The 18,853-nt window shown below is 42.3% G+C and overlaps 1 protein-coding gene across 2 annotated transcripts; it reads right to left on the bottom strand.

The window, feature by feature from the left end:
- Positions 1 to 3,370: 3,370 nt before the first annotated feature.
- Positions 3,371 to 18,470, bottom strand: LOC135513662 (E3 ubiquitin-protein ligase MARCHF6-like). 2 transcript variants are annotated; one of them, XM_064936526.1, is made up of 26 exons: positions 18,190 to 18,470; positions 17,338 to 17,437; positions 15,565 to 15,638; positions 13,012 to 13,155; positions 12,837 to 12,909; positions 12,523 to 12,697; positions 11,325 to 11,502; positions 10,951 to 11,012; positions 10,816 to 10,848; positions 10,653 to 10,704; positions 10,492 to 10,550; positions 10,231 to 10,311; positions 10,047 to 10,115; positions 9,744 to 9,818; positions 9,515 to 9,649; positions 9,248 to 9,367; positions 9,026 to 9,126; positions 8,673 to 8,810; positions 8,257 to 8,455; positions 6,945 to 7,014; positions 6,633 to 6,814; positions 6,070 to 6,204; positions 5,785 to 5,874; positions 5,501 to 5,648; positions 5,251 to 5,386; positions 3,371 to 4,984 (listed from the first exon to the last, which is right to left on the bottom strand). In XM_064936526.1, exons 1-26 carry the CDS (start codon positions 18,206 to 18,208, stop codon positions 4,894 to 4,896), a joined length of 2,739 nt encoding a protein of 912 aa, XP_064792598.1. In that variant the 5' UTR covers positions 18,209 to 18,470; the 3' UTR covers positions 3,371 to 4,893. The 2 variants fall into 2 exon arrangements, with proteins under 2 accessions (XP_064792598.1, XP_064792593.1); XM_064936521.1 differs by having other exon boundaries at positions 6,615 to 6,814.
- Positions 18,471 to 18,853: the final 383 nt, after the last annotated feature.

An 18,853-nucleotide genomic window follows, 5' to 3' on the forward strand; every position in this document is an offset into this window, starting at 1 on the left:
TCTTAAATGGAAAAAGTTTGGAACCACCAAGACTCTTCTTAGAGCTGGCCATCATGTCAAACTGAGAAATCAGGGGAGAAGGCCCTTGGTCAGGGAGGTGACCACGAACCCAATGGTCACTCTGACATAGCTCCAGAGTTCCTCTGTGGAGATGGGAGAACCTTCCAGAAGGACAACTATCTCTGCAGCACTGCATCAATCAGGCCTTTATGGTAGAGTGGCCAGACGGAAGCCACTCCTCAGTAAAAGGCATATGACATCCGCTTGGAGTTTGCCAAAAGGCACCTAAAGGACTCTCAGACCATAAGAAACAAGATTCTCTGGTCTGAAGAAACCATGATTGAACTCTTTGGCCTAAATGCCAAGCGTCACATCTGGAGGAAACCTGGCACCTATCCATACAGTGAAGCATGGTGGTGGCAGCATCATGCTGTGGTGATGTTTTTCTGCGGTAGGGACTGGGAGAAGGAAAAATCGAGGGAAAGATGAACTGAGCAAATACAGACAGATCCTTGATGAAAACCAAGGACCTCAGACTGGGGCGAAGGTTCACCTTCCAAGACCATGGTGCTTGCCTACGGAGCTGTGAGGGGAACGGCACCGCAGTACCTCCAGGCTCTGATCAGGCCCTACACCCAAACAAGGGCACTGCGTTCATCCACCTCTGGCCTGCTCGCCTCCCTACCACTGAGGAAGTACAGTTCCCGCTCAGCCCAGTCAAAACTGTTCGCTGCTCTGGCCCCCCAATGGTGGAACAAACTCCCTCACGACGCCAGGACAGCGGAGTCAATCACCACCTTCCGGAGACACCTGAAACCCCACCTCTTCAAGGAATACCTAGGATAGGATAAAGCAATCCTTCTCACCCCCCTTAAATGATTTAGATGCACTATTGTAAAGTGGCTGTTCCACTGATGTCAGAAGGTGAATTCACCAATTTGTAAGTCGCTCTGGATAAGAGCGTCTGCTAAATGACTTAAATGTAATGTAAATGTAACAACAGGACAATGAACCTAAGCACACAACCAAGACAACACAGGAGTGTCTTTGGGACAAGTCTCTGAATGTCCTTGAGTAGCCCAGCCAGAGCATGGACTTGAACCCGATCGAACATCTCTGGAGAGACCTGAAAATAGCTGTGCCAGAACTTGAGAGGATCTGCAGAGAAGAATTGGAGAAACTCCCCAAATACAGGTGTGCCAAGCTTGTAGCGTCATACCCAAGAAGATTTGTGGCTGTAATCGCAGTATTTTTAATACATTTGAGGGTATTTTCATTCATTTCGGGGAACCTTTTAGAAAATAAAGCACTTTTAATACATATTCCCTTAATTTTAGGGGATCGAAAGTATTGGGACAAATTAACTTACGGTACCAGTCAAAAGTTTGGACACAACTACTCATTCAAGGTTTATTATTTTTATTTTTACTCTTTTCTACATTGTAGAATAATAGTGAAGACATCAAAACTATGAAATAACACATATGGAATCGTGTAGTAAGCAAAAAAGTGTTAAACAAATGAAAATATATTGTATATTTCAGATTCCTCAAAGTAGCCACCCTTTACCTTGATGACAGGTTTGCACACTCTTGGCTTTCTCTCAACCAGTTTCATGAGGTAGTCACCTGGAATGAATTTCAATTCAAAAGATAACTAGTGGGATTTCTTTCCTTCTTAATGCGTTTGAGCCAATCAGTTGTGTCGTGACAAGGTAGGGGTGGTATACAGAAGATTGCCCTATTTGGTGAAAGACCAAGTCCATATTATGGCAAGAACAGCTCAAATAAGCAAAGAGGAACAACAGTCCATCATTACTTTAAGACATGAATGTCAGTCAATGCGGAAAATTTAAAGAACTTTGAACGTTTCTTCAAGTGCAGTCGCAAAAACCATCAAGCGCTATGATGAAACTGGCTCTCATGAGGACCACCACAGGAAAGGAAGACCCAGAGTTCCCTCTGCTGCCGAGGATAAGTTAATTAGAGTTACCAGCCTCAGATTGCAGCCCAAATAAATGCTTCACAGAGTTCAAGTAACAGACACATCTCAACATCAACTGTTCAGAGGAGTCTGCATGAATCAGGCCTTCATGGTCAAATTGCTGCAAAGAAACCACTACTAAAGGACACCAATAAGAAGAAGAGATTTGCTTGGGCCAAGAAACACGCGCAATGGACAATAGACCGGTGGAAATCTGTCCTTTGGTCTGATTGGAGATTCCAAATTTGAGATTTTTGGTTCCAACCGCCGTCTCTTTGTGAGACGCAGAGTCGGTGAACGGATGATTATGTCAAGTTTTTGACTACAAACTGGTTGGATGCTTTTGCCAATTGGTTTAGTTGTGCTTCAGATTATTTTGTGCCCAATAGAAATTAATGCTAAATAATGTATTGTGTGATTTTGGGGTGCATTTTATTGTAAATAAGAATATAATATATTTCTAAACTCTTCAACATTAATATGGATGCTTCCATAATTATGGATAGTCCTGAATGAATCGTGAATAATGATGAGTGAGAAATTTACAGACGCACAAATATCATACCCCCAAGACATGCTAACCTCGCATTACAATAACAGGGGAGGTTAGCTTTTTGGGGGGGGTATAATATTTATGCCTCTGTAACTTTCTCCCTCATCATTATTCACAAGCTTGATGTAGTCATTGCATGCTATGAATATGGGATCAAATACTTAATGTTTGACTATTTTAATACACATAAGTCAATTTGTCCCAAGACTTTTGATTCCATAAAATTGCTCTAATTTCTAAGTGGTTCACCCGATATGGATGAAAATAAACTCAAATTAAAGTGCCAGTCTGCACTTTAACCTCATCGTCAATTCAAATATGAAGTGCAGGAGTACAGAACCAAAACAACAACAAATGTGTCACTGTCCCAATACTTTTGGAGCTCACTGTATTTCCATACTTGAGCTCTATACACCTGTTGATGGAAATGTCACCGCTGCCATCATTAAGGGAAAAGGGAGAAGTGGTGAGAGGTGAAAAGTAGCTCCTCATTGGAGGATCAAATTTCCACATTGCCAAAATTCCCTATCACAAGTAACATACAATGTTATTTTTAATCAAATAAAAATGTGTATTCTCACATGTACTGGAGGGATTTGTTATATAACCAATGTCTCCCCATCAAGCACACATGCTTTAGGGAGAGGTGATTGAGCAAGGCTTACTTTCATGATACAACACAAGAGGATGTATTTTGTGCTATTCACATCCATTGCATTTTTCTATTCAATTCCCGGACTGTCATGTGCCTGCTGGCTTTTGCTTGGACCTCTGACTTGATCTCTCCAGAGTCCAATTTAACTGAAACTTGTGAATATGACAAACAGGTCAAGGTGACATTCTGTGAGGAAAGAAAGGAGCCATTTATTAAGATGACCAATACACACTTAACCACTCAGAAAAACAACACGAAGCACACACAAGACCTACACAATTAAACACTATACGCACATATAAAAATAGGGAATTTGCTAAAAAAAAAAAAATTGGTCCGGATAACAGACTAAAGACAGTACCCAGTTTTGTAAAGTTAAGATACTATATGGTCACATAGAATCTCAGCATTTAATACCCTCTAAAACAGTCAGAAATCCAGTCTTAAACCTGCAACTGACACAGCCAATTTTACACATTGAAAAGAAGAAAATAGGTTTTGTTGCCATGGTAAACAATCCAAACCATAGAAATGCTTTATTTACAAACATGGTACCAATCTCAGTAACACAGACAAAAAAAGAAGAAGTGTCAAACCTGATCCAAAACTCCTGTCAAGCAAATCATATTTCATTGTATTGTAGTGTCATTACCACCACATTGAAATACTGACTTGATTTCACTAAAATGGTTAATGAATGACTGCCACTATGTTAAAGCTTAAGTGCAACAGACTGATATTCATGCATATGTAACAACCTATGTTACTCTGTACAACAGGCGTAGCAAGAAATGTAGAGCAGAAATTACACAGATGTCATGAGCAGTTACAATCTTGTAACTTTCTAACTAAAAAGCAGACTGCCTTTCAGGGTTCCCTCAAATGAAACCAAATATTGGAGCTACATGATACAAATAGCTGGCTAGCTGGGATTTCATTAATAACTCCAGCCTGAGACAGGAGACCATCAAGCCAGTATAAAGCTATTCAGGGAAGCCTGAAACACTCAACAGCTCCTCTGTGGCCAGTTAGTCAGACAGTGAACCGAAATGCATGAATCTGTATTACCTGGCTTTGAACCCTGCTGCAGAAAGAGTAAATCACCCATTCCAATAGGAACTTGTCTTTCTTGCAGATAACCTCTCAACCTCTCACCCACACACTGTAATACTAAACCCCTTAAAGAAAAATCCAAACTAATAAATAAAAACTACAAAAACTGATCCCAAAGTTCTTCTGCCTTGTCTCACGCTCATCACTCCTCTAAAGCGGAGCCTCCGTCATGTGTTCCAATGGGATTACCCCATAGAGCTGTACAGAGGCCTCTGCCTCCTCCTGGCCAAATAATGTAGTAGTCCATCCAGACCTAACAACAGGAACGCATCTAGACCTAACAACAGGAAAAGAATAACGTGACATCTAGATTTAATTAACAAAATACATGTATTTTTTTTCAAGATGTACAAAGATGAAACATTCTTTTTTGAATCCATGTTGGTTGGTTTTCAAGGTAATTTTGCCTTTTAATCTATTTAGTAAAACACACTCCTTTCTCCAGCTGTGCTTGAGAGCAAGGAGTGAAATAAGGCATGGTGAGAGGCGAGTGCTTGAGTCATGAATGTGAAGAAACATCAAAAGGGAGGCAGTGGAGGAGAGAGGCTACACAGCTAGAGGCTGTTCTCAGATCAGGTGTTAATAGCTCCTACTCCTGGGAAGAGCTGCTGTGTGTGGCTGTACTGCTTCTGCCTGCCGCCTTGCGTTCATAGTTCACCAGTCTCTGTCCAACCAGGTACCTGGGAAAGAAAAAGACAGTTTCAGAGAGAAATACCATGCCATGAAAGGATACTGGCTACAAAAGTGTAAAAATGCCAACAAGTACGTCCTCAAGAGGCTTGGAGACGTTATTTGATGATTTTACTGGCAACTATGGTGGTCCATTGTAATAATGGAGACTTTGTGATGACAGTCAGACATCCGGAAGACATTTTGTCAGGTCAGCATTGGCAATAAGTATAAGTCATAAGTGTGGTTGTGCTGAGCTTAATGTCATGGTGCTCACTTGTCATTCTTAATGTGTTCGTAAAGGCGCTTAAATTGACGGATTTGGAAGGAGAGGATTCCCAGCAGCATGACGACCATGAGCAGGAACGGGTAGATTCTCCTCTGCACCAAATTCTGCATCTCCATGGTAACTCCTGCAGAGAGCAATCAGAGGATCATCCCTTTAACTGGCTCACTTATAACAGCGCTCTCTCTCTCACACACCTGAAATCACGAATTCCACTTTCATCAACTGATATTTGCCGTACCTGGGGAATACTGAGCTATGATGGGGACGATGCCAGCAGAGATGACATAGGGCACACAGAGAGACACCAGTAGCACACAGATAACCGGAGCAGCCAGCTTACGGATGATGAAATGGAGATCAATGTTGCGAATTCCGTTAGCATACACCTGCAAGAGGAAACACAAGGAAGTCAAAATGATGCCAACACATATTCAACATGAATCTGAGCTATATCATGAATGGCATCTTCAGAGTAATTAAGTTGATAATAATCATAGTAAAATGCAATCTTGTGGGACTGACCTGCTCGATCACGGTTTTCAGCCACCACTGGGGACCCATCAGAGTAATGGCGGCAATGATTTTGGCATGGAGCACTCCGAGAGCCCAGTCCTGAAACAAAGCACAAAACAGTAGTGTTGGCTGTAGTTGCCTCTTGTTCTGTTATCGAATTGAGGCAATCTAACGACAGCATCATACATGTTTTAGGTGCAGTTTAAAATATTAAGATTCCCATTTTCATCTAAAGTACTGCAGTACCATAACGGTATATGGACACTGGTGTTAGATGAGTGGTCCTTACAGTACCTGCCAGGGATAGAAGAGTGGTGTCTGGTCCAGCGGCACCCTGAGAGGGGCTACTATGACCATCTCAAACAGCAAGCCCAGCAGGAGAGGGATGGCGCCAGCCAGCAACACAGCTACGACCACTGTCTTCAGGATCTACAGTGCAGTACAAGGCAACACAGAGGGCTAGAAACACAGGCCTCTCCTACACACCTAGTGGGTGTCATCTTACTGAGCCATCTTGAATTTGTATTCTGGTTCAGCCTATGTAGAGGACATTCATCACCCAGAGCCATGCACTCACAAAGGAGGTGAGCCCTTGCAAACTAACATAAAGCACAGTGTAATAGAAACAGCATAAACAATATGAACATACAGTACTTAAATCTCTCTATGGGTCTTTACATGTCAATATATCGTTTTTAAACCATCTTCCCACACTAGATTTTGTGGTATAAAAATCACATAATTCTCCTTCTAATTCAATACGTGGGGAAAAACAAAAATACTTATGAAGACCAATTCACTCATGACAGATGTGGGCGGTGGGTGTTGCTTGTCATTACCGTGTTGCAGAGCATTACCATGAGGGTCCACTCCTGGACCTTGAGTAGAATGGCCCTCCTGCCCTGGGGCATCCAGGACAGCAGCACGGTGATGACCCTGATGGACAGCCAGCACACGTATAGGCCACACGCTGCCGTGTACAGCTCGTGGATCTTAGCACTGCCTGTCCAGAAGGACATCAGGTACCGTCCGGTGAATACTGTAGCAGGGGGCGGAGGGGTTGAGACAGGGAGAGAGGGTGACAGTAGGTGAAAGAGGAAGACAGTGGAGTGGATAGTGTAATTCAGTGAGTGACTGAGTGGGTTGTGTGGACTATACAGAAAACTCACCTGGCAACGTAAGGCACGCCAGACTGGCCACCAGCAGTGTCACACACATGAACACGATCAGGAGCACAATCTAGAAAAACAAGAATACACTACATTATCATGCTCTGAGAAAGAAGACAAAGATGGCTTAGAGGAAACAAGTGAAGAGTCTACTGCTGCAGGAGAGAGTGATCGTCATCAGACCACTTGACTTTATCCACATTGTTATGTTAGTCTTATTCTAAAATGGACCCCCCAAAAACATTTATATAAAGTACTCAGATCCTTCACTCAGTACTTTGTTGAAGAGCCTTTGCGAGCAATCACACCCTTGAGTTTTCTTGGGTATGACGCTACAAGCTTGACACACCTGTATTGGAGAGTTTCTCCCAATCTTCTCTGCAGATCCTCTCAAGCTCTGTAAGCTTGGGTGGGGAGCGTTGCTGCGCAGCTATGTTCAAGTGTCTCCAGAGATGTTCGATCGAGTTCAAGTCCGGGCTCTGGCTGGGCCCATCAAGGACATTCAGAGACTTGTCCCGAAGCCACTCCTGAGTTGTCTTGGCTGTGTGCTTAGGGTCATTGTCCTGTTGGAAGGTGAACCTTTGCCACCAGTCTGAGGTCCTGAGTGCTCTGAAGCAGGTTTTCATCAAGGATATCTTTGTACATCTTTCTCTCGATCCTGACTATTTTCCCAGTCCCTGCCGTTGAAAAACATCCCCACAGCATGCTGCCACCACCATGCTTCACAGTAGGGATAGTGCCAGGTTTCCTTCAGATGTGACGCTTGGTATTTAGGACAAAGAGTTCAATCATGGTTTCCTCAGACCAGAGAGAGAATCTTGTTTCTCATAGTCAGAGTCCTTTAGGTGCCTTTTGGCAAACTCCAAGTAGGCCGTTATGTGCCTTTTACTGAGCCGACACAATCCTGTTTTGGAGTTCTATGGAAAATCTCTGATATCATGGCTTGGTTTGTATTTTGACATGCACTGTCAACTGTGGGACCTTATATAGACAGGTGTGTGCCTTTCCAAATCATGTCCAATCAATTAAATTTACCACAGGTGGACTCGCAAGTTGTAGGAACATCTCAATGATGATCAATGGAAACAGGATGCTCAATTTCGAGTCTCATAGCAAAGGTTCTGAATACTTATGTAAACTACTTGCAAACATTTCTAAAAACCTGTTTTCGCTTTATCTTTATGGGGTATTGTGTTTAGATTGATGAGGGAAAATCAATTTTCGAATAAGGCAGTAATGTAACAAAGAGGGGTCTGAATACATTCCAAATGCGTTGTATGATAAAAAGGTGAGAGTGATAGTCATGTCTCACCCTAAAGGTGAACTTCATGGGCCGGTGGTAGGGCTGGACACCCACAGGGCCTCCCTGCTGGAGGATAGCCTGGTGGGCAGCGTGCAGTCCCTCAGGGATGGCGTTGTTGTTATTCCTCCTCTGCTGGTTGTTATTGGCCTGCTGGTCTGCATCATCGTCATTCTCCTCCTGGTCACCCAACAGGTACGAGTGGAGGTCTCTGTGGCACAGACAGCACTGTTAACATGGGGCTTTCTGAGATGAGACCAAGGATGTGTGTCAGTCTATAATACCTAAATTCAGAGTCTTTACCTTGGTTTTATGGGAGAACGATGAGAGCCTGCATTAACAATATCACAGTAGAATAATGATTTCCAATGTAAATGATAAACCGCACACACACAGTCTACAGTGTGTTGTTTGTGTGTGACACTCACAGCAGGTATCCGGCGGTGACGGTCCAGGCTCTGACCAGGCCTTTGAGCCACTGGCGTGTGTGACCCTGTTCCAGCAGTGCAGGCAGAACCACCTGCAGCAGCAGCAGCTCTAGAGACAGCTCACTGACTGGAGCATCACTGGGAGATGGAGACCGTCAACACATCATCCAATCAACAGAGACATTACCATCACTCACAACAGTACATTAGAGGGGTATTTGTTAGTTACTGAAGAGGCTTTTTTTTATTACTAAAGAGGCATGCATTAATGCGGCCCATGGTTTGTCCTCCGGTACATTACATTACTATGAGCCAGGATCTTAAGTCAAGTCATTCTAGGCCCCTAGACGTACCTGTACAGCATAACATTGTATGGGAGGAAGGCTGGGAGGATGAGTTTGATCGTCCTTATGGGAAGCCACAACATTAGCAAAACTATGGAGCCAAACACCACCTGTGGAGAAAGACAGGAGAAACCCAGTGTTACTGGTTCTGTACATGTCCTGTCCAGACACCCACAGATATGGCATTTAACATTAAACAAGAAAAAAAATGAGTTGCGACCTGCGACTCACCACCGATAAAATGAATCTTCTGAGATGTCTGTATATTGGCAGGTGAATCATTTCTTGAACAGGATTAAAATCAGGATCGTTCAGGTTTCTGAGAAACCATAAAACACCGGGTCTCAGCACCTAGATCGAAAATTTGAAACAGATCAGCCATGGGGAGATTATATATATATATATCTATATCTATATCTATCTATATATAGAATAATTCTACAGCAGAAATATCATGGCAAATGACAGCAATGAAGGTATGAGAGAATACCATCTCACCTCTCGCAGTAAGAGGATGAACGAGGCAAAGTAGAAGACGTAGACCATCCCTACAAGCCAGTGGAGGAACATGGTGGTGCCGGGAGCAGAGTCAAAACTCAGCTCTCTGTCCTTCAGAGAGGCATCAAACATCTCCTGCAACACAGAAAACAACTTGGTTTCTAAGTGATTTATCAATTATTATTTCGGAAGTAGGAATCATTGAAGCAGAAGAACATGGTTGGCTTACCAGTGAGCAGATGTCGAGCCACCAACCACAGATGAGAGGGAATACACCGATCTCCACGACTACCAGCAGGGATACCTGGTTAATCATAATATCAATAGTTATAATAACTGGTATTAATTTTATGGCAATAGAAGCCAGATTGGAATGTAATCCCGATCGCTATGTAACAGTTCAGAACATATGGACGACAAACACAATATTCTATATGTATATACTGCTGAGTCCATAAAACAAAAAAGCCATATACCAGTCCAGCTTTGCATTCCCAATCATGGGAAAAATCATTAGCATCGTTTTAGATACCTTGACAACAATGTAGCACACTCCTAAAAGGTGTCTGGATCTTTGAAATCTCACCAGCGCTGCCAATCCCTGGTATTTTTGTTAAGGAAGACACACGAATACATACTGTACAACACAGGTAGTACATGTCTATTACAGACTGAAACTAGGCTAGAACACTTGTGTGAAAGACACCAGAGGATACATGGCACAGTATTAATAGCATGGCCAGAAGGATGTAGCCCACGATAGTGGTGATGAGGCCTTCGAAATGGGAAGCCCGCACCTGCAACAGGAAATGACACAATCAAAATAATCGTATTTTCTTCGTTCTGCGCTCCATGGAACGAGTCATTCAGATTCCAAAACAAACTTCACAAAATCAATTCATATAGATTTTAAATAAAATCTATATGGTTACACATGTGAGAGAAAATGTAAACATTTAATTTAAGCTGATACTTACATTTTTCTCAAAGCCAAGTCCCACAACTGTGAAATGACCAATATGATACGGGCAGAAAGCTGAAAAGAATTAACAATACAAGTCAGGTGTTTGAATATCTCTCTTTATATTGTTTATTCATCAATTGCACATTCTCCTCATATTAGTTTAATGATACATACCGAACACCAGAATGAAGAGTGTGTTTAGTGAGACCACCCAGAAGACATGCTCCTAAAAAAGGAAGAACACAAACTGAAGGCTTTCTCAAAAGGGTGCACTATTTCATCAAACATGGGAAAACTTCAAATGCTATTTTTCCCCCTCCAAGAATGAGCTACTTACCAGGAAAACCAAGGAGCCATCAAGACCGAGCATCTGGGATTTAAAATAAATAAATAATTCACTCTAATTTTTAAAGACACAATGACCAATGGGTATAACACAAATAGGCCTGAGGGAATTCTAAGCCAGACTCACCCTCTCCCATGTCAGCTCCTCTGCTGCCCGATCCCATTCCAGGGCATTCCAATTCATGTCATCTACAAAGACAAAAGCATCACCTCACTCACTGACACCAACTGTGGAACATACTTTGACAAACAAACAGATGAAAGTCTTATGAAAAATGATCAAATATAGAGAATATGATGTTGAATACTGTTAAATGCAACATCCTTAATAAGCCTTTGAATAAGGCTGTATTAGCTTAGCATCTTGGACCTTTATAGCCCGAGTGCCAGTCTGTTTGTGCTATTAAACCAATTCCTAGTCACTGACAATGAGCAATGGTGTTGGCAAAAGCACAACATAACTGTGACCAGGCTAGAACCTTTCCATTCTGAGGTTTGTACCTTGTGCTCCATTGTTGGCATCCGCTACATCCTCAGCCCCAGCCTCGTCCTCCAGCTCCATATCCTCTGCCGGGTCCATCTGGATGTCGGGGACCTCAGCCGCTGGACCATTGTCCGCCGGGAGCTCAGCTGCAGCAGGCTGGTTTTCAGCTGCCCCCTGTCCAGGAGCAGGGGCCTGCTGATAGGGAAAGGACATGGGACATGAAGGTGGGGGCAGGTAGCTCCAAAACATTAGAATAGGTGGTTAAGAAAGAGTGTATTGAGTGCTTCAAAACACTCAACTTATGAAGTTGCACTAAATGAATGCTATGATTATTATATCATTATGTTAACTTCTTATGGCTGGGGGGCAGTATTGAGTAGCTTGGATGAATAAGGTGCCCAGAGTAAACTACCTGCTACTCAGGCCCAGAAGCTAAGATATGCATATTATTAGTAGATTTGGATAGGAAATACTCAGAAGAAGTTTCTAAAACTGTTTGAATGATGTCTTTGAGTATAACAGAACTCATATGGCAGGCAAAAACCGGTCTTTGCCTATCCAATATACAGTGGAAATTTGGTCCGATTGCACTTCCTAAGGCTTCCAGTAGATGTCAACAGTTGTTAGAACCTTGTTTCAGGCGTTTACTGTGAAGGGGGAGAGAATAAGAGCTGTTTGACTAAGGGGTCTGGCACAATGCCATGAGCTCAGTCTCACGCGCACCCGTGAGAGTTAGCTGCGTTCCTTTTCCTTTCTAAAGACAAGGAATTGTCCGGTTGGAATATTATTGAAGAGTTATGATAAAAACATCCTAAAGATTGATTCTATAGATCATTTGACATGTTTCTGCGAACTGTAATGGAACTGTCGTCTGAACTTAAGTGCCTGCCCCTTGTGAATTTGGATTTGTGAACTAAATGCGAACAAAAAGGAGGTATTTGGACATAAATGGACTTTATCGAACAAAAAACATTTATTGTGGAACTGGGATTCCTGGGAGTGCATTCTGATGAAGATAAAAGGTAAGTGAATATTTATAATGCTATTTCTTATGTCTGTTGACTCCACAACATAGCTTGTTTTGGTCTCTGAGCGCTGTACTCAGATTATTGCATGGTGTGCTTTTTCCGTAAAGCTTTTTTGAAATCTGACAGCGGTTGCATTAAGGAGAAGTATATCTTTAAAGAGTGACTTGACAGTGGGATTTTTTGCTACCTCATTAGGTTGTGGAGCTGGTGCATGTTGAGGCTGCTGCTGCTGATTCTGCTCCAGCCACTGGGGGGCGCCACCGTGAACAATCTGCTCCCGCAGCCACACCAGACTGATAAAGGCGCAGAGTGTACACGTCACCACGAAACAACCCTGCAAGCAGTCCGCCAGCAAGTTCTCTCTGTGGATGAAGGGACATGACAATTGTCTCACGATGAGTCCGAATGTTATCTGCTAAATGACAAAACAACATTTGTTCATGTTTTTAAAGAGTAAAGTTTTGTACAGGTCTGGGAGAAGAAGAAAAAGAAAAAACGTACGTAGAAAGCATATCTAATGGCAGGGTGAGGAGTGAGCTCACAGAGCCGGTAAACAGACACTTGTAGATGCGACCTGCAGGAATAAGACAGTCGGGCAACAGTTACAAAGGGCTAACAATGGATAAACTACTGAACAACATGTACCACCAGTCTGTTTTAGGACGTTTGTACTTACATGCTGTGAGAGGAACCACTCCCAGCCAAGCAAAAGCTACTAGTGTGTAGTGAAACCAGTATCTAATAGCTGTGCCTACACTCGTCAGCAACCCTGCAAATATGTCCTGGACAGGCAGCCGGGAAGGCATGTCTGGAGAATAGACTGGAAAAGAACAGAGGAAAGAAAGGATCAAATAGGCTACTTCATTTTCACATCCTCAAATGCCAACACTCCTTTACTGGTCCTAATTGGGTCCATTCTGAACTAACAAAAGCTTGCATTGGATCAGATTAGAGGTTATCCTGAGATTTGTCAGCTGTTGCCTGGTCAGAAAATGTACCATTTTCTATTGGTATCATGACAGACTGTCTAAAGGACAAGGATAAACAATCTAATCATCTGAGAAAACCACACCAAAAAATATTTAAAAAAACAAGATATTACTAATCTCAAAACACAAGAAGTATGCTAATCTCTTGCTAAATCACTCACTATGTGAATGAAGATGGCAGACAGACTCCAGTAAGAGCAGGCTGCTGCATGCACATTAGCTTGAGCCACACTTCCAGAGAAATGGATTAGTTTAAACAGGGCTGTGTGTCTGTCCCCTAGACCTTTACTGTATGATAACGACCCAGGGCAGCTAACAGCTTGCCTGGCTACCCAGACTCATTGTTTCCACCACAACGACACGCCTGCAAACATTTGTTTCTTCGCCACAATGAGTCTGGATTTGACTCCCTCCCAAAGCCAGAACACACATGGGTAAAGTTTTGAAAATTCTTTATTGTCTTTGATACTCTGATTGGTTAAACGATCCAATTGCTGACAACTTTGTTTTGTACAACGCCCCTCATCACCACAAACAACTTCAACGATAGCAGATTCAGACTAGAGAACGACCGATAATCATCCGGACCGATATAAGCTGCTGCTATGCTAGCAACCACACCGCCTGAGCCATGAGCACGGCACAATGCCGAGGAAAATCTAGCTGAAAAAAATAAATCAGCAGAAAGCTAGCTCATTCTCTAACAGAAAGGTGCAGTATTGAGAAATGGATAAATTGACAGTGATCAACATTGAACTCCTGTTGCAAATATTAGTTTAGTGAATTTACTAATAATAAGGGATTGTGTCAACGTGCCTGGCCATGCATGCAATAAGCAAGCTAGCTAAGCGACGTGTTAGCAAAGATTACGATAACTAACCCTTGTATCTGTGGTGTTAGCTAGATAAACATGGTGCTAAGATATCAGATAGGCGGTAATAGCCAACATAGCTAGCTAACATTAGCTATTTACTGGTGTCCTGATCTGACCAGCCGCAATCCTATCCATAAATTGACAGTTGATAGTCGGATTAGATGATTGTCATAAAAGGGATAGAATGAAGTGTTTTAAAATACCTAAATAAAAGATTGGCAATAGGGTTAACTACTTAAGAATATTTCTGCATGTTTATGGACCTTTTGAAACTATAGGCCAATTTGAGTCAAAAAGAACGTGCCTTGACGTTTCATATTTTTTTCCTACCCTTGCTTTCCTTGTTTGATATGACATTTGCTAACAAGCCATAAATGTGCAACTAGCCATTGAGTTAGTTCTCATAGTAGCAGAAAACAGAACCAAGTGATGAGGGATGGAGAGAGAGGGGATTTGAAAGGGAGCGGAGCTACACCCTCGCTCTATCCAATTGTAGCAGTAGGATCAAGTTACAACCCGCCCATTTCTTGTTAAGATAGCTGAACTAGCCAATTGAGTTGTTTTGAATTTCAGCCTGGCAGCTGAGATGTCTCGACATGAGTCCTGACTGCTGAAAAAAAAAATATATGTTTTCCCTTTCACTGAAAAAATAATAATGCTAGTTTCATAAGCATCCGTGATCACAAATCATGATGTTATGTTGGATCCAATTGCATCGAAAATATGTTATTTTATATTCTCAAACTAACAGCAGTGCCTATATTATGTCCTTCCATACAGGCTTGACATGCTGGAGGAAATGTTGCTAATATAGGTCCCAAATGGAAGGCAAACAGATTATGGTGCTACAGATGACAGACTCCACTGATCAGCCAAAACCAGCTCAATACATGCACACACTCCTAATGCATATGCATTCACCTGTATTGTGAGTGGGACCATGACGTCTTAATTTAGCCAGTTTATCAAGAGATTTACCATTCAAATACAAGTATTACCATTATGTTGTTATGTCGAAACTTTTGGTAAAAACAATATCAAATGTATTGTTTAATTAAAAAATTGATACATGAATGCATACATAACTATTTCCGGGACATTTTGTCATCAACATTCTATAATCTAATGATTTTGAATATCGGCCATCCGCCTTCTTGACCCCCAAAAATTGGAATCGGCCCTAAAATAAATCTGCATCAGTAGTTCTCTAACTTAGACTGAAGTATGTAACAATTGATAGAGCAGCGGAATAATTCAGTGAGTCTTCAGACAAGCTCGCAGCATCACTAACGAAAAGTAAATGCTGAATTGAATAGTATGTTAAAACAGAAGGTACATAGACAGAGAAAGAAATTGAATGACTTACTTGGTGTAAAAGCAAATCTGTGTTTGCATAACTCGCAGTATTCTTTTCTGCTGTGTTTTAACCATTGTACCAAGCTGTGAAAACACATAGACGGATTATATAAGTGCAGTGTCACATGTGCAGCAACGCAAAAGATAAATTGACCACGCCTAAGGTCAGTAGATCTAGCACGGGGAGACATAAACTCAGCAAAAAAAGAAACGTCCCTTTTTCAGGACCGTTTAAGATAATTTATAAAATCCAAATAACTTCACAGATATTCATTGTAAAGGGTTTAAACACAGTTTCCCATGCTTGTTCAATGAACCATAAACAATTAATGAACATTCACCTGTGGAACGGTCATTAAAACAAGAACAGCTTACAGACGGTAGGCAATTAAGGTCACAGTTATGAAAACTTAGGACACCAAAGAGGCCTTTCTACTGACTCTGAAAAACACCAAAAGAAAGATGCCCAGGGTCCCTACTCATCTGTTTGAACATGCCTTAGGCGTGCTGCAAGGAGGCATGAGGACTGCAGATGTGGCCAGGGCGATAAATTGTAATGTCCGTAGTGTGAGAAGCCTAAGACGGAGCTACAGGGAGACAAATCGGACAGCTGATCGCCCTCGCAGTGGCAGACCACGTGTAACAACACCTGCACTGGATCGGTACATCCGAACATCACACCCATGGGACAAGTACAGGATGGCAACAACAACTGCCCGAGTCACACCAGGAACGCACAATCCCTCCATCAGTGCTCAGATTATCCGCAATAGGATGAGAGAGGTTGGACTAAGGGCTTGTAGGCCTGTTGTAATGCAGGTCCTCACAAGACATGACCGGCAACAAAGTCATCTATGGGCACAAACTCACCGTTGCTGGACAAGACAGGACTGGCAAAAAGTGATCTTCACTGACGAGTCGCGGTTTTATCTTACTAGGGGTGATGGTCGGATTCGCGTTTATCGTCAAAGGAATGAGCGTTCCACCGAGGCCTGTACTCTAGAGCGGGATCGATTTGGAGGTGGAGGGTCTGTCATGGTCTGGGGCGGTGTGTCACAGCATCATCGGACTGAGCTTGTTGTCATTACAGGCCATCTCAATGCTGTGCGTTACAGGGAAGACATCCTCCTTCCTCATGTGGTACCCTTCCTGTAGGCTCATCCTGACATGACCCTCCAGCATGACAATGTCACCAGCCATACTGCTCATTCTGTGAGTGATTTCCTGCAAGACAGGAATGTCAGTGTTCTGCCATGGCCAGCGAAGAGCCCGGATCTCAGAGCATGTCTGGGACCTGTTGTATCGGAGGGTGAGGGCTAGGGCCTTTCCCCCCAGAAATGTCTGGAAACTTGTAGGTGCCTTGGTGGAAGAGTGGGGTAGCATCTCACAGCAAGAACGGGCAAATCTGGTGCAGTCTATGAGGAGATGCACTGCAGTACATAATGCAGCTGGTGGCCACACCAGATACTGTTACATTTGACCTGTTACTTTTTATTTTTGACATTTTTGATCTTGATCAGTTTATGTCTCAGTTGTTGAATCTTGGTATGTTCATACAAATATTTACACATATTTAAGTTTGCTGAAAATAACAGAGTGAGAGGACATTTCTCTTTTTGCTGAGTTTAGTATCAGAGTGCATCTCTGGCTAAGTATTACTTTTCCTTAGTCATACTTGGCTCGAAACCCAATCTTGAATGCATCATGCTCGGGCTAGAACACAGTCTGTCTCTAAAGAAATGCCACTGGCCCTGTGTTTGAGTATACCGCCAACACCACATACCATTCTTGGTGGATGAATTTTATACTTCCTGTGCAAACACACGGGTGATATAGTGGCTTGTCCGGGGTTCCTTCAGACCGGCAGACCCGGCATATATCCCCTGCAGAAAACAAGGACACGAATTAGACAAAATCACAGAGAACAGGGTTCTACCACCAAAGAAAAAGGACGGATGCTGATTCTGTATGCAGAAAATCAGACCGGCTTTGTTATGAGAAACCGTAATGTGCAACTTGCATGATAACAACCTTGCAGATATTTCAGTGATCTCAATACTCTTTATGTAAGGGCTTTCATTTGTAAATAGTCTGGGGGTTTTGATTAACATTACATTCAGCAATGAATCGTGCACATGCTTTACTTGTCACTGACACCAATCAAGTGAGTGACAGTACTAATGTAATGGGTGGGTGGCACATACTGGGAGGGTTTGCAAACAAACATTAACATTTTATCATGCTGCTATTATTTTAGTTCGCTAGCTAGCGATGTTGATTGTATCATTGAGCACTACGCCACTATTGTATTGAATTGACATTTAACAACAACGTGTAGCAGTGCAGTTAGCGCACCACTAATGTTAACTAGCAGTCACGAATGTTGGTTAGCTATATCTCGGACCTAGTGGTGAGTGAGTGAATGTAGCTTAAGTTAGTTAGCTTACTAGCATAGCTAACTGACGATTACGTTAGCTACTACACGCAGGTAGCAGAATCGACAGAAAGAAACAGTTATTGTTAAATTTCCACAAAACAGATTCCTTGAGGGCTAATCAAATGTGTGTCACAACAGGAAGTTAACCAATACTGTAACGTAAATGTAACGATATGGGTTGACGAGCTTGCTAGCTACCTTCCTCGGCGGTGTCCATCTTGAATACTGACGCACACTGTCCTCTTTACAGTCAGCACAACACGAAACACCGTCTGACTAGTTGGTGGAATGCCCAGCTGCCAGCGAAATAAAATAAACATAACATCTCAGTTCGATGTTCGATTCGAACACCAACGATCCCCGGAATACAATGTAACTTGTCTATTTGATTCCCCGTTGGGACACAATGGAGCTATTTATTGGGCACACTTCATCATGGCACTACTACTGCTAGAAGGCTAGACTAGCTCCGCTAAAAACAGAAGTGCACAGCAACTATTAGTATGCTTACGGTATTGAAATACGCCAAAAGAGTATACATTTATTCCAAAAATAAACATTCAACAAATACGTTTTAGGACCGTTTTAGTTCATATTAAGTCCAATTAAATACATTGTGTTGGTAGTGACGAGTGCACGAAGGGGCATTTGCATAGATTTTTATCACAATTATTTTTTATTATTTTAAATACAGGTACATCCAGTGGTGTAAAGTACTTAAGTAGAAATACTTTAAAGTACTACTTAAGTCGTTTTTGGTGGTCTCTGTACATTACATTACCAGTTATATATTTTTTACTACTTTTACATTACTACATTCCTGAAGAAAATAATGCATTTTCCCTGATACTCAGAAGTACTC

Source organism: Oncorhynchus masou, chromosome 3, assembly GCF_036934945.1.
Source record: "Oncorhynchus masou masou isolate Uvic2021 chromosome 3, UVic_Omas_1.1, whole genome shotgun sequence".
Classification (NCBI taxonomy): Eukaryota; Metazoa; Chordata; class Actinopteri; order Salmoniformes; family Salmonidae; genus Oncorhynchus; species Oncorhynchus masou.